At 47.9% G+C, this 16,463-nt stretch overlaps 1 protein-coding gene across 21 annotated transcripts in view; it reads left to right on the top strand.

Moving 5' to 3' along the window:
• LOC119267821 overlaps positions 1–3,206 on the top strand; it is a 24,763-nt gene extending 21,557 nt beyond the window's left edge. For 12 of the 21 annotated variants that reach the window (XR_005132666.1, XR_005132669.1, XR_005132676.1 and 9 more), the window contains 3 exons: positions 227–263; positions 734–915; positions 1,522–2,020. Coding sequence is in view for 1 of the 21 variants with exons in the window: in XM_037549261.1 (XP_037405158.1) it covers positions 227–263; positions 734–915; positions 1,522–1,554 (252 nt within the window). In the remaining 20 variants the exon portion in view is untranslated. Of the gene's footprint in view, positions 1–226; positions 264–733; positions 916–1,521; positions 2,021–2,735 lie in introns of those variants that run through there. The other 9 variants (XR_005132682.1, XR_005132681.1, XR_005132680.1 and 6 more) reach the window with 9 other exon arrangements.
• Positions 3,207–16,463: the final 13,257 nt, after the last annotated feature.

Here is a 16,463-nt window from a genome sequence, read left to right as displayed (position 1 = left end):
TACCTTAGTGGCAAATTTGTATGGTATTTTTATTGCTTCTTTGCTGGATCACGGATCACATTCAGAATAATCACCATTTATAAAAGCACCCAATCACACAAGTTAAATCCATTTTCCTTTTCTTTTAAAGTGCATGATTAAATTGTATCGCCATTAAGCTACACAATTGCTATTGCCAACAAACAAGTTTCTGATTACTCAAACAATTCTCTCAACAATTGTACAGGGTGAAGAATGTGAGCATCCAGAGTATATCATTCGCGGTGAGCCCATTCCTTACTCACCATATATAAAACAACACCGCACAACACATTATTCTGTTCTGCTATTCTCCATTGAAATGAAAATGACCATATTCCAAAAAGAAATTTCATTTCATTTCTACTGTTTCCTTTAAAGATGACTCTTTCAGGCAGGATGTAATCTAACTGCTGTTATATCATTTTTCTACAATCATCTATGTTTTCCCAACTTTACGAGCTGCAGCTGATAATAATAGTTTTTATGATCTGCTATACTTCTCCGACGCCAATTTACTGCTTCAAACCCAAAAAAACCCGTATATCATTCCTATCAATAATGCTCAGCTTAATTACCTTGCTTGCTTTATTTTTCCTACCATAAGTTTACAGCTTGATTCAGCTTTTCTCTTAGTGAAAGCTTAGTCTCTTAACAATAAATAATATTCAGTCTTCTTACATATGCTCCTTCATTTGGTTCTTACCTAAATCAGGGCCACCCCCTGCTATCCAGTACTGCGGAGAGCTTGAAAAATACTGTCACTGGGGCAATGAAGTTAAGCTCTATCAGCACCATGTGAACACCTTGTTTGCCATGTTCCGCCGCAAAAAGGCAGACATCAAATACTATGTGTGCACCATCAACAAAACATTTTCAAAGCCAGGCCAGCGCGTGGTAACATCCTTCCTCCCACTTCATTGAAACAGAAAATGATCTTTGCTTATACCTCACAACTAAAGTACTTGCCTGACTGATCATGTCAAGTACAACCTACAGTGTGCTTTTTGTTCTGGAAATTGACTTTATTGCAAAATATATTAGAAAAAACTTAATACATTGCTATTAGTACCAGTGCAGCGACTCTCATTAAGTTCCTACATGTATCTGAAAAGTCAAGCATGAACATTAACGGTTAGTAACTAATATTCTAGGGTCATGTGTATGTTTTCTTCCGTCCTATATTTGTTCTCCTTCATTAGAGTGCCATACATGCAGAAACAACCAATTTACATCTTATACTGTACCTAGGAAAGAATGTAGCATGCTCTGCACTCTTCTTTTGCTTCCTGCTATTATTTACTACTCCCTTCGTTCCGAATTACTTGTCCCAAGTATGGATGTATCTATATGTATTTTAGTTCTAGATACATCCATTTCTGCGACGAGTAATTTGGAACGGAGGGAGTAATAACTATTCTCACTATCTATATTTGAACCTTCTCAATGTAAGAGTCGAACTACAGTCTGCAATACATTCAATTAATTCCTTTCTCTCACCAGTATTTTCAGGTTTACTACACTGAAAAAACCTGAAGGATTACATTGACCCAGATGATGATACACTCAAGGTGAAACTTGCAAACAGTGAACTGCACGCCAAATGTCGCATCATGCTAGGAACCGACAAGAGAGCCACCATAACCACCAACTGGTCAGAATTCCGCTACCTTGCAAACATCCATTAAGGAAACATCTGCGTCTTTCGCTTCAAGGTCACCACAAAGCAGCGCCTGGTTCTCATCGTGCATTTGCCTTTAGATGAACCATTGACAACAACACAAGTCGTATCTAAATATGATCTAGCGCTCCAAGAACTCCTAATCAGGCTCTATAACAAGATGAAACCTTCCTCTGTTTTTCAACGATGCCATGTGTTGCTTTTCAACAGCTACCACTTATGCTCTTGCCTATGTAACCTCTACTGTTGTTGCTCATGTGCTGCACATCCATCTATTAACATGCATAATGCCACCCTTATCTATAATTATCTGTTTATACTGCTCTCTCTGTTTGAAGCATCAACTACTTAACAACAACACCGAATATGCTACCCAAGGAAAACACATGCCCTACCTACTAGCGTCCACCTTCCGCTCAAGAGCTATAGCACTAACATATACCATCGAGTGTTCTAAGAGCAACAGTTATAATGAAACGTGTAATGTTCATCACTTCAAAACACCATCATCATGCCTCTCTGACTATCTACTTTCCTTCCTAATAGCATTGTAAATAATCAATCTTTAGCTTCTTAGAACACTATGTATCATTTTCAATCTGTGTCTGATTTTTTTTATACACTCTTTCAATACTTGGCTTCCTGTCGCCCTTTGCGCCATGGGCGCAACGGGTCATCTAGTGGTCATAAAGAAGGATGGGAGCTGGGGGCTCTGTGGATTACAGACTACTCAACTCTATTACAATCAAGAATAAGTTTCCTATGCTAGTGATAGAGGACTTGCTAGATGAACTACACGGGGCTACAATTTTCAGTAAATTAGACCTCAGGTCTGGATACCACCAAATCAGAATGGCAAGTGCTGACATACCAAAAACAACATTCAAAACTCACATGGTTCACTATGAATACATGGTTATGCCCTTTGGGCTAACTAATGCTCCAGCAACTTATCAAAGTTTCATGAACACCGTTTTTGCACCTTATCTCAGGAAATTCATCTTGGTCTTTTTTTTAATGATATTTTGGTCTACAGCAGGACATTAGAGGAGCATGCGACACACCTCAAGATCACATTGGAAATCCTACAATCAGTTAAGCTGCCCAAATGCATCTTTGCAACAGACAAGGTGAATACCTGGGCCATGTGATCACAGGTGCTGGTGTGACTACCAACCCCAAAACAATGAAGGACATTGTTGAATGGCCCATCCCTACTACAATCTCTAAACTAAGAGGAATCCTGGGTATTACTGGATACTACAGGAGATTCATCAAAGATTATGCTAAGATATGCAGGCCACTCCATGTTCTACTTAAGAAAGACGCCTTCCAATGGACCCAAGAACACACGGCTGTATTTGAAGTACTCAAAACAAAACTGACCCCCTGCCCTGTATTAACTCTGCCTGACTTTAGTAGGCCTTTTGTCCTGGAGACTGATGTATGTGGGACAGGTTTGGGAGCAGTTTTTATGGAAAGTGGTAAGAGCATCTCCAGCCGCGTCCCCAACAGGCCCTCTCCAGGCGTTTTTCTCGCACCGGCGCCAAAAAATCGGCCCAGTCGCGCCCTTAAGAGCCTGTTTTTCATCGGCTTGGACCGAAATTGACGCCGGCGTACCCAGGCCGAACCCGGTGCGCTGGGGGGCGGGGGCGCCGGGGCAAGCGGTTTTGGCGCGAAAGAGCCGCAGGCCAGCCGCGTCAGCGAGACGACGCCTCGTCTTCCCCCAGAGCGCCTCGGTTTCCCATGGGGAATCAATGGCAAGGTTGTCGTCGGTCAGCCTTGCCATTGATTCCTCACGGGCGGCGCGGCGACGCCTCCCCTCCCGCCACGCGTACACACGGCGTGGGCTATAAAACCCGCCGCTCCCCCTCGCCGCTGGCCACACCAGTCTGAGCCCAAACCAGCCGCCGCCGAGTCTCTGCTCTTTCCCGTCCGCGTCGTCGAGCTCTGCCATCTCCCCTGTTCTTCCCTTCCTTTCCCTCTCTAGCGATGGCCGAACGCTTCCCCGACGACGCCGCGGCGGCCAACGGCTTCGGCCGTCGGTCGCTCCAGGAGTGGGAGGCGTGGCTGCTTTTCGAGGCCAACATCCCGGCGCCGCCGGACATGCGCGCTGGGCCGATGGGGTGGAGGCTCAGCAACGGCGGCGTCCCCATCCCCTCGGTGCCCGACGTCGACGCGCGCCTCGGCGTCTTCGCCGCCGAGGTCGACCACGTGCGGTCGTCCCTCACGGAGGAGCAGCGCGCCCTCCCCCAGTACGCCGCCAACAACCACGCGGCGTGGGCGGACTACTTCCAGCGGTGGCAGGCGCATCGGCTGGCGTCCACGAACGGGGCGTCGGTGGTGGGCGGCGTTAAGAACAACGACGGCCGCCGCTCTCGTGGGGCGTCCCGGGCCATACGCTCCACGAGGTGCTGGAGTACCTCGAGGGCGGCAATAACCCGCCGCTGGCATACCGTGCCGCGGCGGCCGTCCCCCCCCTCACCGGAGCGCAGGAGGTTCGACTCCTCCTCCTCTTCCTCCTCCCACTCTTTCGGCTCGCCGGCGCTCTTTGGCGTCAAGGCCGAGCCCCCCGCGGAGACGCCGCTCGATCGGCGCACCCGCAGAGCCGGCATCGTCATCAACGAGGGCGGCCGGCGCACCTCCTCCTCGGCCCCTCCACGCTTCGTCAAGCCAAAGACGGAGCTGGGGCTCCACGTCGTGAAGACGGAGCCCGGGCTCGACGACGAAGCGACCCTCAAATGGGCGCGCGACGACTGGGCGCGCACGGAGCTGGAGCGCCAGCGCGCCGCCTACGCGCGGTTTGAAGCTCGGCGCCGTGGCCGGGACGAGGGAGGCGTCGTCGTCCTCGACGACGACACGCCGCCACCACCGGTCCGCTATGGAGACGCCGGGCAGGGGTCCAGTAGGGCGGGCGTGCCATCAAGGAGAAGGCCGCCGCCGCCGACGAGGATGACGGCGACGTCGGCGACTTCGCCGCGCTCAGCGACTTCTTCGTCCCGTAGAAGTCTGTTTTTAAAATAATTTATGTAACGCCGAACATGTTGAATATTAATATCAGGTTTGTCAAATTTAGCCGAACTTTTCTGTTCAATTTGCTGGATTTAGCCAAACTTTGCCGAATTCAGATTTAAAAAAACCCGCGTCGGGGGCGACCCTGGGGCGAGGGGCCGGGAACCCGGTCGCCCCCGCGCCGATTTTAGCACCGGCTCACCCCTAGGGGGCGCGTAAAATCGCCGCCTGGGGGGCCAACGGCTGGAGGTGCTCTAAACCCCTAGCATTCTACAACAAATGTTTAGGAGTTAAAGCAGCTGCTCAATCTATATATGAAAAAGAAGCCATGGCTATTTTGAGGCATTAAAAAGTGAAGACACTACTTTTTGGGCAATAAACTTGTCATCAAAACTGACCAACAAATCCTTCAATGCATGACAATCCAGCACAGACTACTTGTGAAGCTACTTGAGTTTAACTATTCTATTGAATACAAAAGAGGAAAAGAGAACATTGTGGCTGATGCTTTGTCCCGGGGCGACACTGTGCTATGCTACCTCTTGTGTTCCAGACTGGATTAAAGATGTTAATATGGATCGGAGGAAGTACATCAATGACCCTGGCAGCTGTAAACTGCTGAAGAAACTAGCTGATGGTGTGAGTGACCCCCATAATACACTATCCATGAAGGAATCATTAAACATGGAAACCTCAACCGCAACACAAATCTCAGAGCAACTCGGGGCGACCCATTTCATCCGCCCGCGTCCGTTTGAGTCGACGCGGACAAAAGTGGTGACCCAACGCGCCGACCCAAACCCAAATCATGTCTGCGCCGACGCATTTGCGGCCCAAATTTGCGTCCCAAATGCGTCAGTGCAGCGCCGAACGGACGCCACGCGCGCCTTCTCGTTGTCCGCGGCGTCCTCACCTGGCGGCCGTCCAACTACCCGCTGCCCACGTGGTCAGCTTAATTTATGACCACGGGCTCATGCGTCAGCGAAGGCGGTCGTCTTTTTTAAGCCGATCGTGCAGTGGGGCTGTCCTCATCCAAACTCGCCGTTCACATCTAGGCAAGCTCGCTCCCCCGTCGCCGGCAAACCCTAGCCAAACCAAAATGGGGCTCTTCTTCGGCGCCGGCAGCAGCAGTAGCAAGGCCAAGGGCAAAGCCCCCGCCGTCCCTTTCCCCTCCGAGGTCCTACCGCCTCAACTCACCGACCCCGAGGACGACGACGCCTAGAGTAGCGTGCCACCTCGTAGTTTAGTTTTTTAGTTTTATTTAATGCTAATGTGGACGCGTGGACTCTCGCCGGTCTTCCTGGCCGGCTTTAATGTTTAATTAAATTGCTTTTATTTTAAATATATATGCACAATTTTTTTTTGTTGGCGCCGTCAAAATGGATCGGGCCAGTGTTGGGCGCACGAGCCGACCCAAACACGGAAGCGAACGTCCGTGTCTGCCTGGCCGACCCAAACAGACAAAAAACGAACGAAATTACCATCCGTTTAGGTCGGCCCATTGGAGTTGCTCTCAGTTACAGAAAAACAGCAACTCCTGCAGAAACTGCAACACAACTTACAAGAAGCTCAAGCTAGAATGAAGGCACAAGCTGACAGAAACCGCATTGACCGTCAGCTGGAAGTTGGTGCTATGGTAGACATCAGAATCCAACCCTACAGACAAAACACATTTGGACTCAGGGGTTTGTTTAAGCTGCGATTAAAATACTACGACCCCTTTAAAGTTCTGGCAAAAGTGGGTCAGGTATAGTATAGTCTACAACCAGACTTGAACCCTGCTTAATTCCTGCTTAATTCCTGCTCGTCCTCGAGTAGGTAAATGATAAAAACAGAATTTTTGATGCGGAGTGCTACTTGGCATAATTTCAATGTAAATCTTCTTAATTGTGGTATCAATATTCAGATTTAAAAGATTCAAGACAAAAGTTCATGTTGACATTAAAATAATAATACTTCAAGCATACTAACAAAGCAATTATGTCTTCTCAAAATAACATGGCCAAAGAAAGCCATCCCTACAAAATCATATAGTCTGGCTATGCTCTATCTTCACCACATAAAGTATTTAAATCATGCACAACCCCGATGACAAGCCAAGCAATTGTTTCATACTTTTGACATTTTCAAAGCTTTTTCGATCTTCACGCAATACATGAGCATGAGCCATGGATATAGCACTATGTGGAATAGAATGGTGGTTGTGGAGAAGACAAAAAGGGAGAAGATAGTGTCACATCAACTAGGCGTATCAACGGGCTATGGAGATGCCCATCAATAGATATCAATGTGAGTGAGTAGGGATTGCCATGCAACGGATGCACTAGAGCTATAAGTATATGAAAGCTCAACAAAATAAACTAAGTGGGTGTGCATCTGACTCGCTTGCTCACGAAGACCCCCGTAGATAATGTCTAAAACAGTAGATAATATAGCATGGAGCAATCAAAAATTAGAGATACATTGGAGACGTATCACCCGTGGAGGGCAGGATGAACAGGACCACCCCGTGGAGGGCAGGATCAACAGTAGACGGTGGATGGCAGGATGAACAGTAGCCCGTGGAGGGGTGGTTGAATAGGAGCCCGTGGAGAGGGCTGGTTGAACAGTAGCCGGTGGAGTAGCGCATAGTGGAGGCTGGATGAACAAGAGCCCGTGGATGAACAGTCGTAGGTGGAGGCTGGAGGAGGTCGATGGTGGATGAACAGTAGCCCATGGAGGCTGGAGGGGGTTGACGGTGGAGATGAACAGTATCCTGTGGAGTCCCATTTTGCGGTACACCACACCCCTCCCGATGAACAGGACCCCCGTTTCGACTGTAGCGCTCCAACACAAGTCTGTTTCCTCCGTTTTGCGGTACGCCACACCCCTCCCGATCAACAGGACCCCTGTTTTGACCGTAGGAGGTCCGTTTCCTCCCTTTTTTGGTACGCCAGACCCCTCCCGATGAACAGGATCCCATTTCAAACGTGGCCGGTCGAACACAAGGTTGTTTCCTCCATTCTGTGGTACGCCAGGCCTCGTTTCCATCGGTTGTTCCGTCTAAGAACTCCCGATGAACACGATGACGCATTCCGTTCCGACCCAGCCGGTTGGCTCCCCATGAACACAACGACGACGCTATTTCTTCGTTCCGACCCAGTCATGTACACGAGCCCTAGTCGTACGTATGCGTGAGTAGGCGGCCGAGACCCTGCCCGTATGTACGTACGTGGCCGTATTTTATTTCTTGCACACTGGCCGCTGTACGTACGTGTACATGCTACGTGCGCATCTCTACTACGACACATGCGTCCTCTACATCGACCAGTATGTACGTACACGTTCGCGACCAGAATGAGAATGCTACGTACGCTTCGACCAGGTGGGTCCCGACTGTCAGGCACTTCCTTGCCTGCGAAGATGTAGCTGGTGGATCCCAACAGTTAGGGGGGCCGTCGGTGTCAAAACCGGCGGATCTCGGGTAGGGGGTCTCGAACTGTGCGTCTAAGGCAGATGGTAATAGGAGGCAGGGGACATGATGTTTTACCCAGGTTCGGGCCCTCTTGATGGAGGTAAAACCCTACATCCTGCTTGATTTATTCTTGATGATACGAGTATTACAAGAGTTGATCTACCATGAGATCGGAGAGGCTAAACCCTAAAAGCTAGCCTATGGTATGATTGTATGTTGTCCTACGGACTAAAACCCTCCGGTTTATATAGACACTGGAGGGGGCTAGGGTTACACAAGGTCGGTTACAAAGGAGGATATATACATATCCGTATTGCCTAGCTTGCCTTCCACGCCAAGTAGAGTCCCATCCAGACACGAGACGAAGTCTTCAATCTGGTATCTTCATAGTCCAACAGTCCGGCCACATGATATAGTCCGGCTGTCCGGAGACCCCCTAATCCAGGACTCCCTCAGTAGCCCCTGAACCAGGCTTCAATGACGATGAGTCTGGCGCGCAATGTTATCTTCGGCATTGCAAGGCGGGTTCCTCCTCCGAATATACCACGGAATAATTTGAATACAAGGATAGTGTCCGACCCTGCAAAATAAGTTCCACATACCACCGTAGAGAGAATAATATTTCCACAAATCTATTCTGCTGACACGTTTTCGCAACATGACATCATGCCATGGCCCGATGTTCATTCGAACCATTTTTCTTTAACCAGCCCCACACATAACGCGAGACAGTCTCTTGACATGTCTTGTCAAAGCAGAGATCGTGTCCCCCTTATTACGGGATTCTCATCAATATGGGCGTGGGTAACCCAACCGTGCCATTAGTTATTGTCACAGCCCTAGAAATCATCTTGTAATTAGTGGCATTGCATCCATGCATCATTTTCAATCTCTATTAATTTTGAAATGGGGATGCTTAAACCATAGCACCAAATGAATTCAACTAGGGTCAAAATAAAATCTTTTCCAAGAACCCAAAATGCCCTTCACAAAATGTTCATCATTTCTGGTTTGGGCCAAAACCCCTGGCAAAAATGGTGCACCCTTTTCTAGGACATTCTGGATTTTTGAATTAAATCATAAGTATTTGAATTTGGACATTTAAATGCTATAAAATATTTTAAATGTCCAAATAATCTTGAAAGCATTTGAGGGCTGTTGTAAATATTTTCAAAAGTGCCCACAATTATTCTCAGGATTTTTACAAAATGAATTAGTATTTTTACTAATTCAAAACAGAGGAATAAAAGAATAGAAAACAGAAACAGAAAAGAGAGAGGAGAAAGGAACCTACCTGGCCCAATTACCTGTAGTCGGCCCAGCTTCACCGGCCAGCCCACCAGGGGCAGAGCCGTCTTCAACCTCTGCCTACTTGCAGAGGCGTGTCGACGCGCCGTGCCCGAGCCTCCACCTCCTGCTTGCCTGCCTGGCCCCTCCCTGGCCAGCGCGATGCTGGGATCGTCTCCCCGTGGCCTCCGGAACCCACTGACCCCTCTGCTTCTCCCTCGCTCTCTGGACCTCTCTTCCCCTCGCTCCTCTGCTTTCTTCCCCTAGCGGAGCTCGCCGTCGCTGCTCGTCACCACCGCGGCCACCGAGCCCCCTTGCCCATCCAACGTGATCGAGAGCTCCGCCACGCCGTCCCCGTCAACTCCACCGAGCCACGTGAGCTGGGAAGCACCGCAACACCCTCGACGTCGTCGTCTTCTACCTCGGGCCACCGAAATCGCTGGCTCCAATTCGCGCCAACCGGGTCGTCCCCAGCCCCGCCGTCTGCACCCTTCACCTCGCCGTGAGCCCTGGTCCCTTTCCCCCTTCTTTCCTTGTCGTCCGCGTGTTGTAGCGCAGTACCCTGCGAGCTCCCGCGCCGCCGTCCGCCATGGCCGGTAGGCCCGTGCTACTGAGCTCTTCTGCTCGCAGCCGAGCATAGCAACGCGCTCAGCGCGTCTCCAGGAGCTCAAAACACCCAACCGCTGCTCCTAACGTGCTCTGCGGCGTCGACTCGGTCGATGCCCGAACTCCGGCCGCTGCTCCGCCCGCCGCCGCCGCCGCTACACTGCACCTCGGCACCTGCCGCTGCCTCCTTTAGATACTCCGCACCTCCAGCTCGCTGTAGCGGCAAACCGTGTCGCAAACGGCCGCCTGTAGCACGAGCCCGAGCAACTCCGGCGAGCCTCTGCCGCGGGATATGGTCGCCGGCGCTTAATCCGGCGATGCTGACGTGGCATGATTAGTTAGGGTTAATGACGCAGTTAGTAACACCCTGGGACATAGACAGCCGGGCCCCACTGCCTAACTAACTGGCTAACTAAGTAAGATTAAGATTATTCTAATTACAGTGGGCCCACGTGTCATCTTTGACTATGCTGATGTGGGCGTTGACCCGACCCCACCTGTCTGTGACCCAGGCAGCACTGGGTCACTGACCAGTGGTCCCACGCATCAGGTTTGACCTGGGTCAACCCAGTTGACCTGCTGACGTCACACTAACATCATGCTGATGCAGTAATAGGCTTTTCTGGATTTATTCTTATTCAGGAAATTTCAGAAAATACCCAAAACTTGTAAAATTCATAGAAATTCAACCGTAACTCCAAATGAAATAAGTTATATATGAAAAATGATCAGAAAAATCCAAAGAATCTTTTTATGGCACTTTCATGCATGTTTGAACAAGTTAACCTCACTGAATAGGACAATTCATGATTATGGAATAAATGGTAATTAGTTTTGGAGTTGGAATTTGCTATAGGTTTGAATTCCACTTCAATGAATATGACTAACTGTTGCACTAGCTCAATTCAGTGCTTTAATATGACATATCATTCATATGAATGTGCATTGGATTGATTGTGGTTCCTTTTGTGTTTGCCGGTGGTTGTTCCCTCTTAATAGACGATGTTTCCGACGACGTGATCGATGACACCGATGAAGAGATATACTATCTTCAGAAGTGCCAAGCAAGCAAAACCCCCTTGTTCATTCCGATACAATCCCACTCTCTCGCTCCTGCTCTCTTTTACTGCATTAGGACAACAACGATTCAACTGTTACATGCTGCAGTAGTTGAACCCCTTTCCTTTGCATGACCTGTCATTGCCACAGTAAATAGATGAAGCCCACTAGCATGAGTAGGAGTTGTTTGAGCCCTGATGTGCCTACTCATTCATGCTTGTTGTCATGCCTGCTACTGCTTAGAGTTGAGTCGGGTCTGATTCATCGGGAATGAATTGGAATGTGGTGAACATGTCCTACTGTTGAGAGCTAAGTGTGTGAACACAATTTGGTAAAGGTAGCGGTGAGAGGCCATGTAGGAGTAAATGGTGGGTTGTCTCATTGCAGCCGTCCTCAGGAACTGAGTTCTGTGTTTGTGATCCATGAACAGTTACTACCACACATTGGAATGCTTAAGTGCCCCTCTCGACTTATTAATCAACATGATCTCTGTCCAGGAGTTGCAACTAGTTTTTGGTGTTTGTAGGTAGTGTTAGTAGTCTACCAAGTGTACCCGGTACAGGTGGGCTTGGGACAGACTAGGCACCGTGGCACGGTGTACCAAGCGTAGATCTACCCGTCGAGGTGGGCTTGGGAAGCCTGCACACATCGTTTGGGGCCGTGAGCGACACCCCGGCCGGATCTCCTTGTGGATGGAACCCGAATAGGCGATAAGCCTGGACTAGAGACTTGTTGGTTAGTCAGGTCGTGGCCGACTCCCTCGCCCGGCCTTCGCTTGAAGGTTGCCGAGGTACATGACATGTACAGGGCGATAAGTGGCGAGAGCGTGTGTGAAGAAGTACACCCCTGCAGGGTTATCATTATCTATTCGAATAGCCGGGTTCCTCGGATATGGATACTTGAACCCCTTGCATAGTTCATAGACAAGTGAAAGTGGATACTCTAAAACTCGCAAGATAAGCGTGAGTGCTATGGATGGCGTTCTCGCAGGGAGACGGGAGCGGATCCATAGTGGTGTATTGATATGGTGAATATGTGGACTCGTGTGCGCCACCTCAAAAGAGTTACTTGCACTCGTAGTTCAGGATAGCCACCGAGTCAAAGCTGGGCTTGCTGCAGTTAAACTCCACCATCCCTTCGTTGATAATGATGCATATGTAGTTAGTTCTAATGTAAGTCTTGCTGAGTACATTTGTACTCACGTTTGCTTAATTTATGTTTTGCAGAGAGACTTCAGTCCCGCTAGTAGTTCCGCTTGGACTTCGACGTTTAGCTCGTTACCTCAGCTATGATCTTGTGCCCTCGGCAGGATCTTGTAGATAGTCAGGCTTCTGAGCTTTCTTCTCTTGTAGTTGTCTGTACTCAGACAAGATAAGCTTCCGCGTGTGCTTTGACTTGTATACTCTGAATGTTGGGTCATGAGACCTATGTTTGTATTATCTCGCTCCTCGGAGCCTAATGAATAAATAATTGAGTCGTAGAGTTATGTTGTGATGCCATGTTGTATTTACACATGTCGAGCATATTATGTGTATGATTGAAATGCTTGGTATGTGTGGGATCCGACAACCTAGTTGTTTATCCTTGGTAGCCTCTGTTATGGGGAAATGTAGTCTTGTGCTTCCATGAGCCATAGTAGTCCGCTACAGCTCGGTTCACCGGAGTCCTGCTAGCCCAGCACTACTGCTCAGGACAGTTGACTGGACGACATGTGTTTCACTTCGTTCCTGTGTCTGTCCCTTCGGGGAAATGTCACGCGGTGACATCCGGAGTCCTGCCTAGCCTGCTATAGCCCGGGTTACCGGAGTCCTGTTAGCCCAGTGCTACAGCCCGGATTCACACGCTGCTGACCGACATGTTCGAAGTTGATTCATGTATGCCTGTCCCCATGGGTTAGTGCCGCTTTGGGTTCACGACTAGTCATGTCAGCCCGGATTCTCTGTCATATGGATGCTAGCGACACTATCATATACGTGAGCCAAAAGGCGGAAACGGTCCCGGGCCATGGTAAGGCGACACCCGTGGGAATACCTGCGTGAGGCCGCAAAGTGATATGAGGTGTTACCAGCTAGATCGATGTGACTTGGAATTGGGGTCCTGACAGCTTTGGTATCAGAGCCTGACTGCTTGTAGGATTACCAAGCCAAACTGGTCGAAGTTGAGTCTAGAAATGCTTTAGTTATATAAGGGAATTGATTGTGGAAGGGAACGTAAGGCTTTTTTTTACTCCTTTACCTTATGCCCTTCTGATCTGAGTCAACCTCTTCTTTTCTACGGGGTTAAGAACTAGGCCTTCTCATCTATCTATCAGGTTCACGTGTTACTAATCCGTAGACTCTTAGGATTGTTGGTTTCAAGCCCCAGTTCAGTTCCTACCATTTTCGTGTGTTGTTAGTTAATTCCAAAACCCTGATATTGTGATGTTGAGTGGTTATGCCACCATTTTGCATGATGTCTTAAATCTTTTTGAGCATTTACAGCCATTATGCTGTCCGAGTCATCCCAGGTATCTAGATAATCTGATGCATTTGCAAATCCTTTCTTTCCATTCCCGATGTCCTTTATGGTCAGAATAAGCACACTAACCGGTGAGTTGAGGTAATTTATTGCCTCGACATATATGTTGGAGCTATTATTATGACCCTAGGTGTTTTAGGGAGTCACCTAGTAATCTAGCAATGCTTTGTGTTCCCGGTGTGAGGATTCTGGTCACCATTCTCGAAAGCATCCCGTGATGCCATTTAGTAGTAGGTATTCTACTCCTGGGTTTTCGAACCCGAGATTCACCCTACTTCGTGTTGTTAGTATTTGCTAGTTCCCTTAAGATATTAGTAACCTTGCGACAGTCCTCGAGGTCCGTGGTATTTCCTTCTTCCAAATACCATGAACCATTATGGCAGAAGTTCTTTTGAACCAAAAGATCACAACCAAAGTGCTCTTGAGGAGTTCTCCATTCTAAATTGTGACTCTGCCAGTTCTACCTTTCTGCATGGGTTATCCGGAAGAAATATGTTGAACTCGTTCAACATACTAATCTATGCATTCACAACTCAGAAAGTTATATGTTCCTTTGAGTTGTCCCCCTTCCATTATATTCCGACCTTCATCTATCAATTGATAGTAAGGAGTAGTTGGCAATCGTGTTTATCGATGCCTATTACTCTAGTGGTCCGTCAAGTCATTCTATTTCAGAATGACTAGGAGAAACAAACTCCAGTACCTCATCCATATCTAGGAATGGGTCAAAGCAGTTGTATTCGTAGATCGAAATGCCAATCCAGCTTTTGTTCTGTTCTACCTTGGAGTGTTGCCTCCTTATGTCAGGAATGTCATGAGAATTGCACCACCTCTTATGAATTCTTGATGTAGTGATACTTCTCACCATCATTATTCATTCCTCGGTCCTCGTGTTGTTGTAACTAGAATGCCGACAAGTGAATTGTGATGTGTGAAATCAATACTCCGAGCAACTCGTTGCTTGGTAGTAATGGACAATATTCTCATTCTTAGCGTGTTGGTTATTGAACTACCATTCTAAGATTGATCTTGCTACCTAGTCCATATTTCTGGTGCACTCTTCGATCAATGAGTTAGGATTATTCAACCCCTTTCTTATTTGATCATATCATCTTGCCTCGAAAGCAAGATTGTTCTCGAGCATAGTAACATATCGGTGGTTCTTGATGTTCCGAATATCTTCTCGGAAGTATTACCAGGTTGACACCTGACCGCTATGTTGAGTTCGTGATCATGCTGGTTTTCCTCTAAACCACCCATTCTCCAAGAATCTGTGTTGGATACCCCTGAGCTAGTTGGTTAAGCTAAACAACAACTTGGAGAGTTGGAAGATAAAAGCTTGTCTGACTTAGTTCGTGTCACGGGATATCTTTTGTGTGTGTGTTGAAGAAAGATGATATCTTCATCGATTGGTCCTCGTGATCAGTTGTGGGATCTATTGTCTTGTCCAAACTTTGTTTTGAGTGTGGGCTATCCTCAAATCAAACCAGAACCAACGATGTTCGTAATGTTGTCTTACTCGTGGTTGACTCCTCGAGCATACACCATTACATCTTTGGTCTGACCAATACTATCACATTGTTCACATAGTGGTGGAAGTCCAGTGATATGGAAACTCCGATGAGTTGCTGTTGAGCCCATCAGCGGCATTTTGTCTCCCCCATGATTCATGTTGAACATTATACTAGTGTTGGAAACTTTATAAGAATTGCCATCATGTCCCGTTCATGAAGCATATGTCCGGTTGAGATATGTGACTTCCTCTAATTCATGTGCATCTGATGCAAGTTGCCGCCGTGGATTCGAGAAAGCTTGTTTTGCTTCCTTTGGAGTCATCCCAAGTTAGTCATGCATGTGCGAAGTATTCTATGGTTTGATAGGCTCGCTACCTCCAGTCCATATGTGTCCCTAGCACACCAAGCCACTGACTGATTTGTTCTAGGATAAGGAGTTAAGTGCTAATCCATGGTAATGCACAAGACCTCGATATCCTCGATGATGGTTCCCTACCTGAACTCGGTAGTGTTGCATTATAAGACTACTACGTGGTCATGCTTGTCTGGGACAGTGTGTTCACATGTTTGTAGCAGAACCAGCTCATGTTTTGGAGCTTACCACCATAGTCCATTTCCCGAGAATCCTGCAACGTCATCTCATCGACTTGTGTTGCAAACTTTCTTTTTTCTCTCTAGACTTGATGAGTCTGGAATATCCTGACACCAACCAGATCTGAATCTCAGGCAGATATGATGGTTGGAGCATTTTCCAAGAACTATAATATTGGTCTCTCGATAACCGGTAAAGTGGTTGTCGTGGCCAACACACCTAACCGGAAGGCCTATTATTGTAGTATCCTGGTTGAAGAAGTTAGTCACCTCCCCATAAGGATCTCGTAGGATCTGCCTCCGTAGTTATTCCTTATGGATTCTTGAGCTTCCGAAGTCCGACCTTTTACTTGATGTTCTAGATATCAAACCATATCTATGAATGGATTACGCTAGCACATCAAGGAGAACATTAGAAGCGGAGTGCTAAATGTCTCCCGGTCGATTGTCCAGATTCTGTTCCCTTAGCCTCGCTAAGGGAAGGTCTGAGAGGGTGTTATCTTCCTTTGTTTCCGCATCATCCATCACTAGTCATCATGGTAGTATGTCGTGTTGCCAGGATCCTTGCCACGGATGTTGGTAGAACCTTGATGATTATGGAAATGCTCAAGTTCTTAAGAGCACGCGCAAACAAAATCATCCCTTGCGTTGTCTTCAACAAGGTAGTCCACATCATCCATCCTAGTCGGAGTATGCCATTCTTTCGAACCCCTTCCAACGATCG

Source organism: Triticum dicoccoides, chromosome 3A, assembly GCF_002162155.2.
Source record: "Triticum dicoccoides isolate Atlit2015 ecotype Zavitan chromosome 3A, WEW_v2.0, whole genome shotgun sequence".
Taxonomy (NCBI): Eukaryota; Viridiplantae; Streptophyta; class Magnoliopsida; order Poales; family Poaceae; genus Triticum; species Triticum dicoccoides.
Note: the sequence above shows the minus strand (reverse complement) of the source record. Positions and strands in the feature narration are given on the sequence as shown.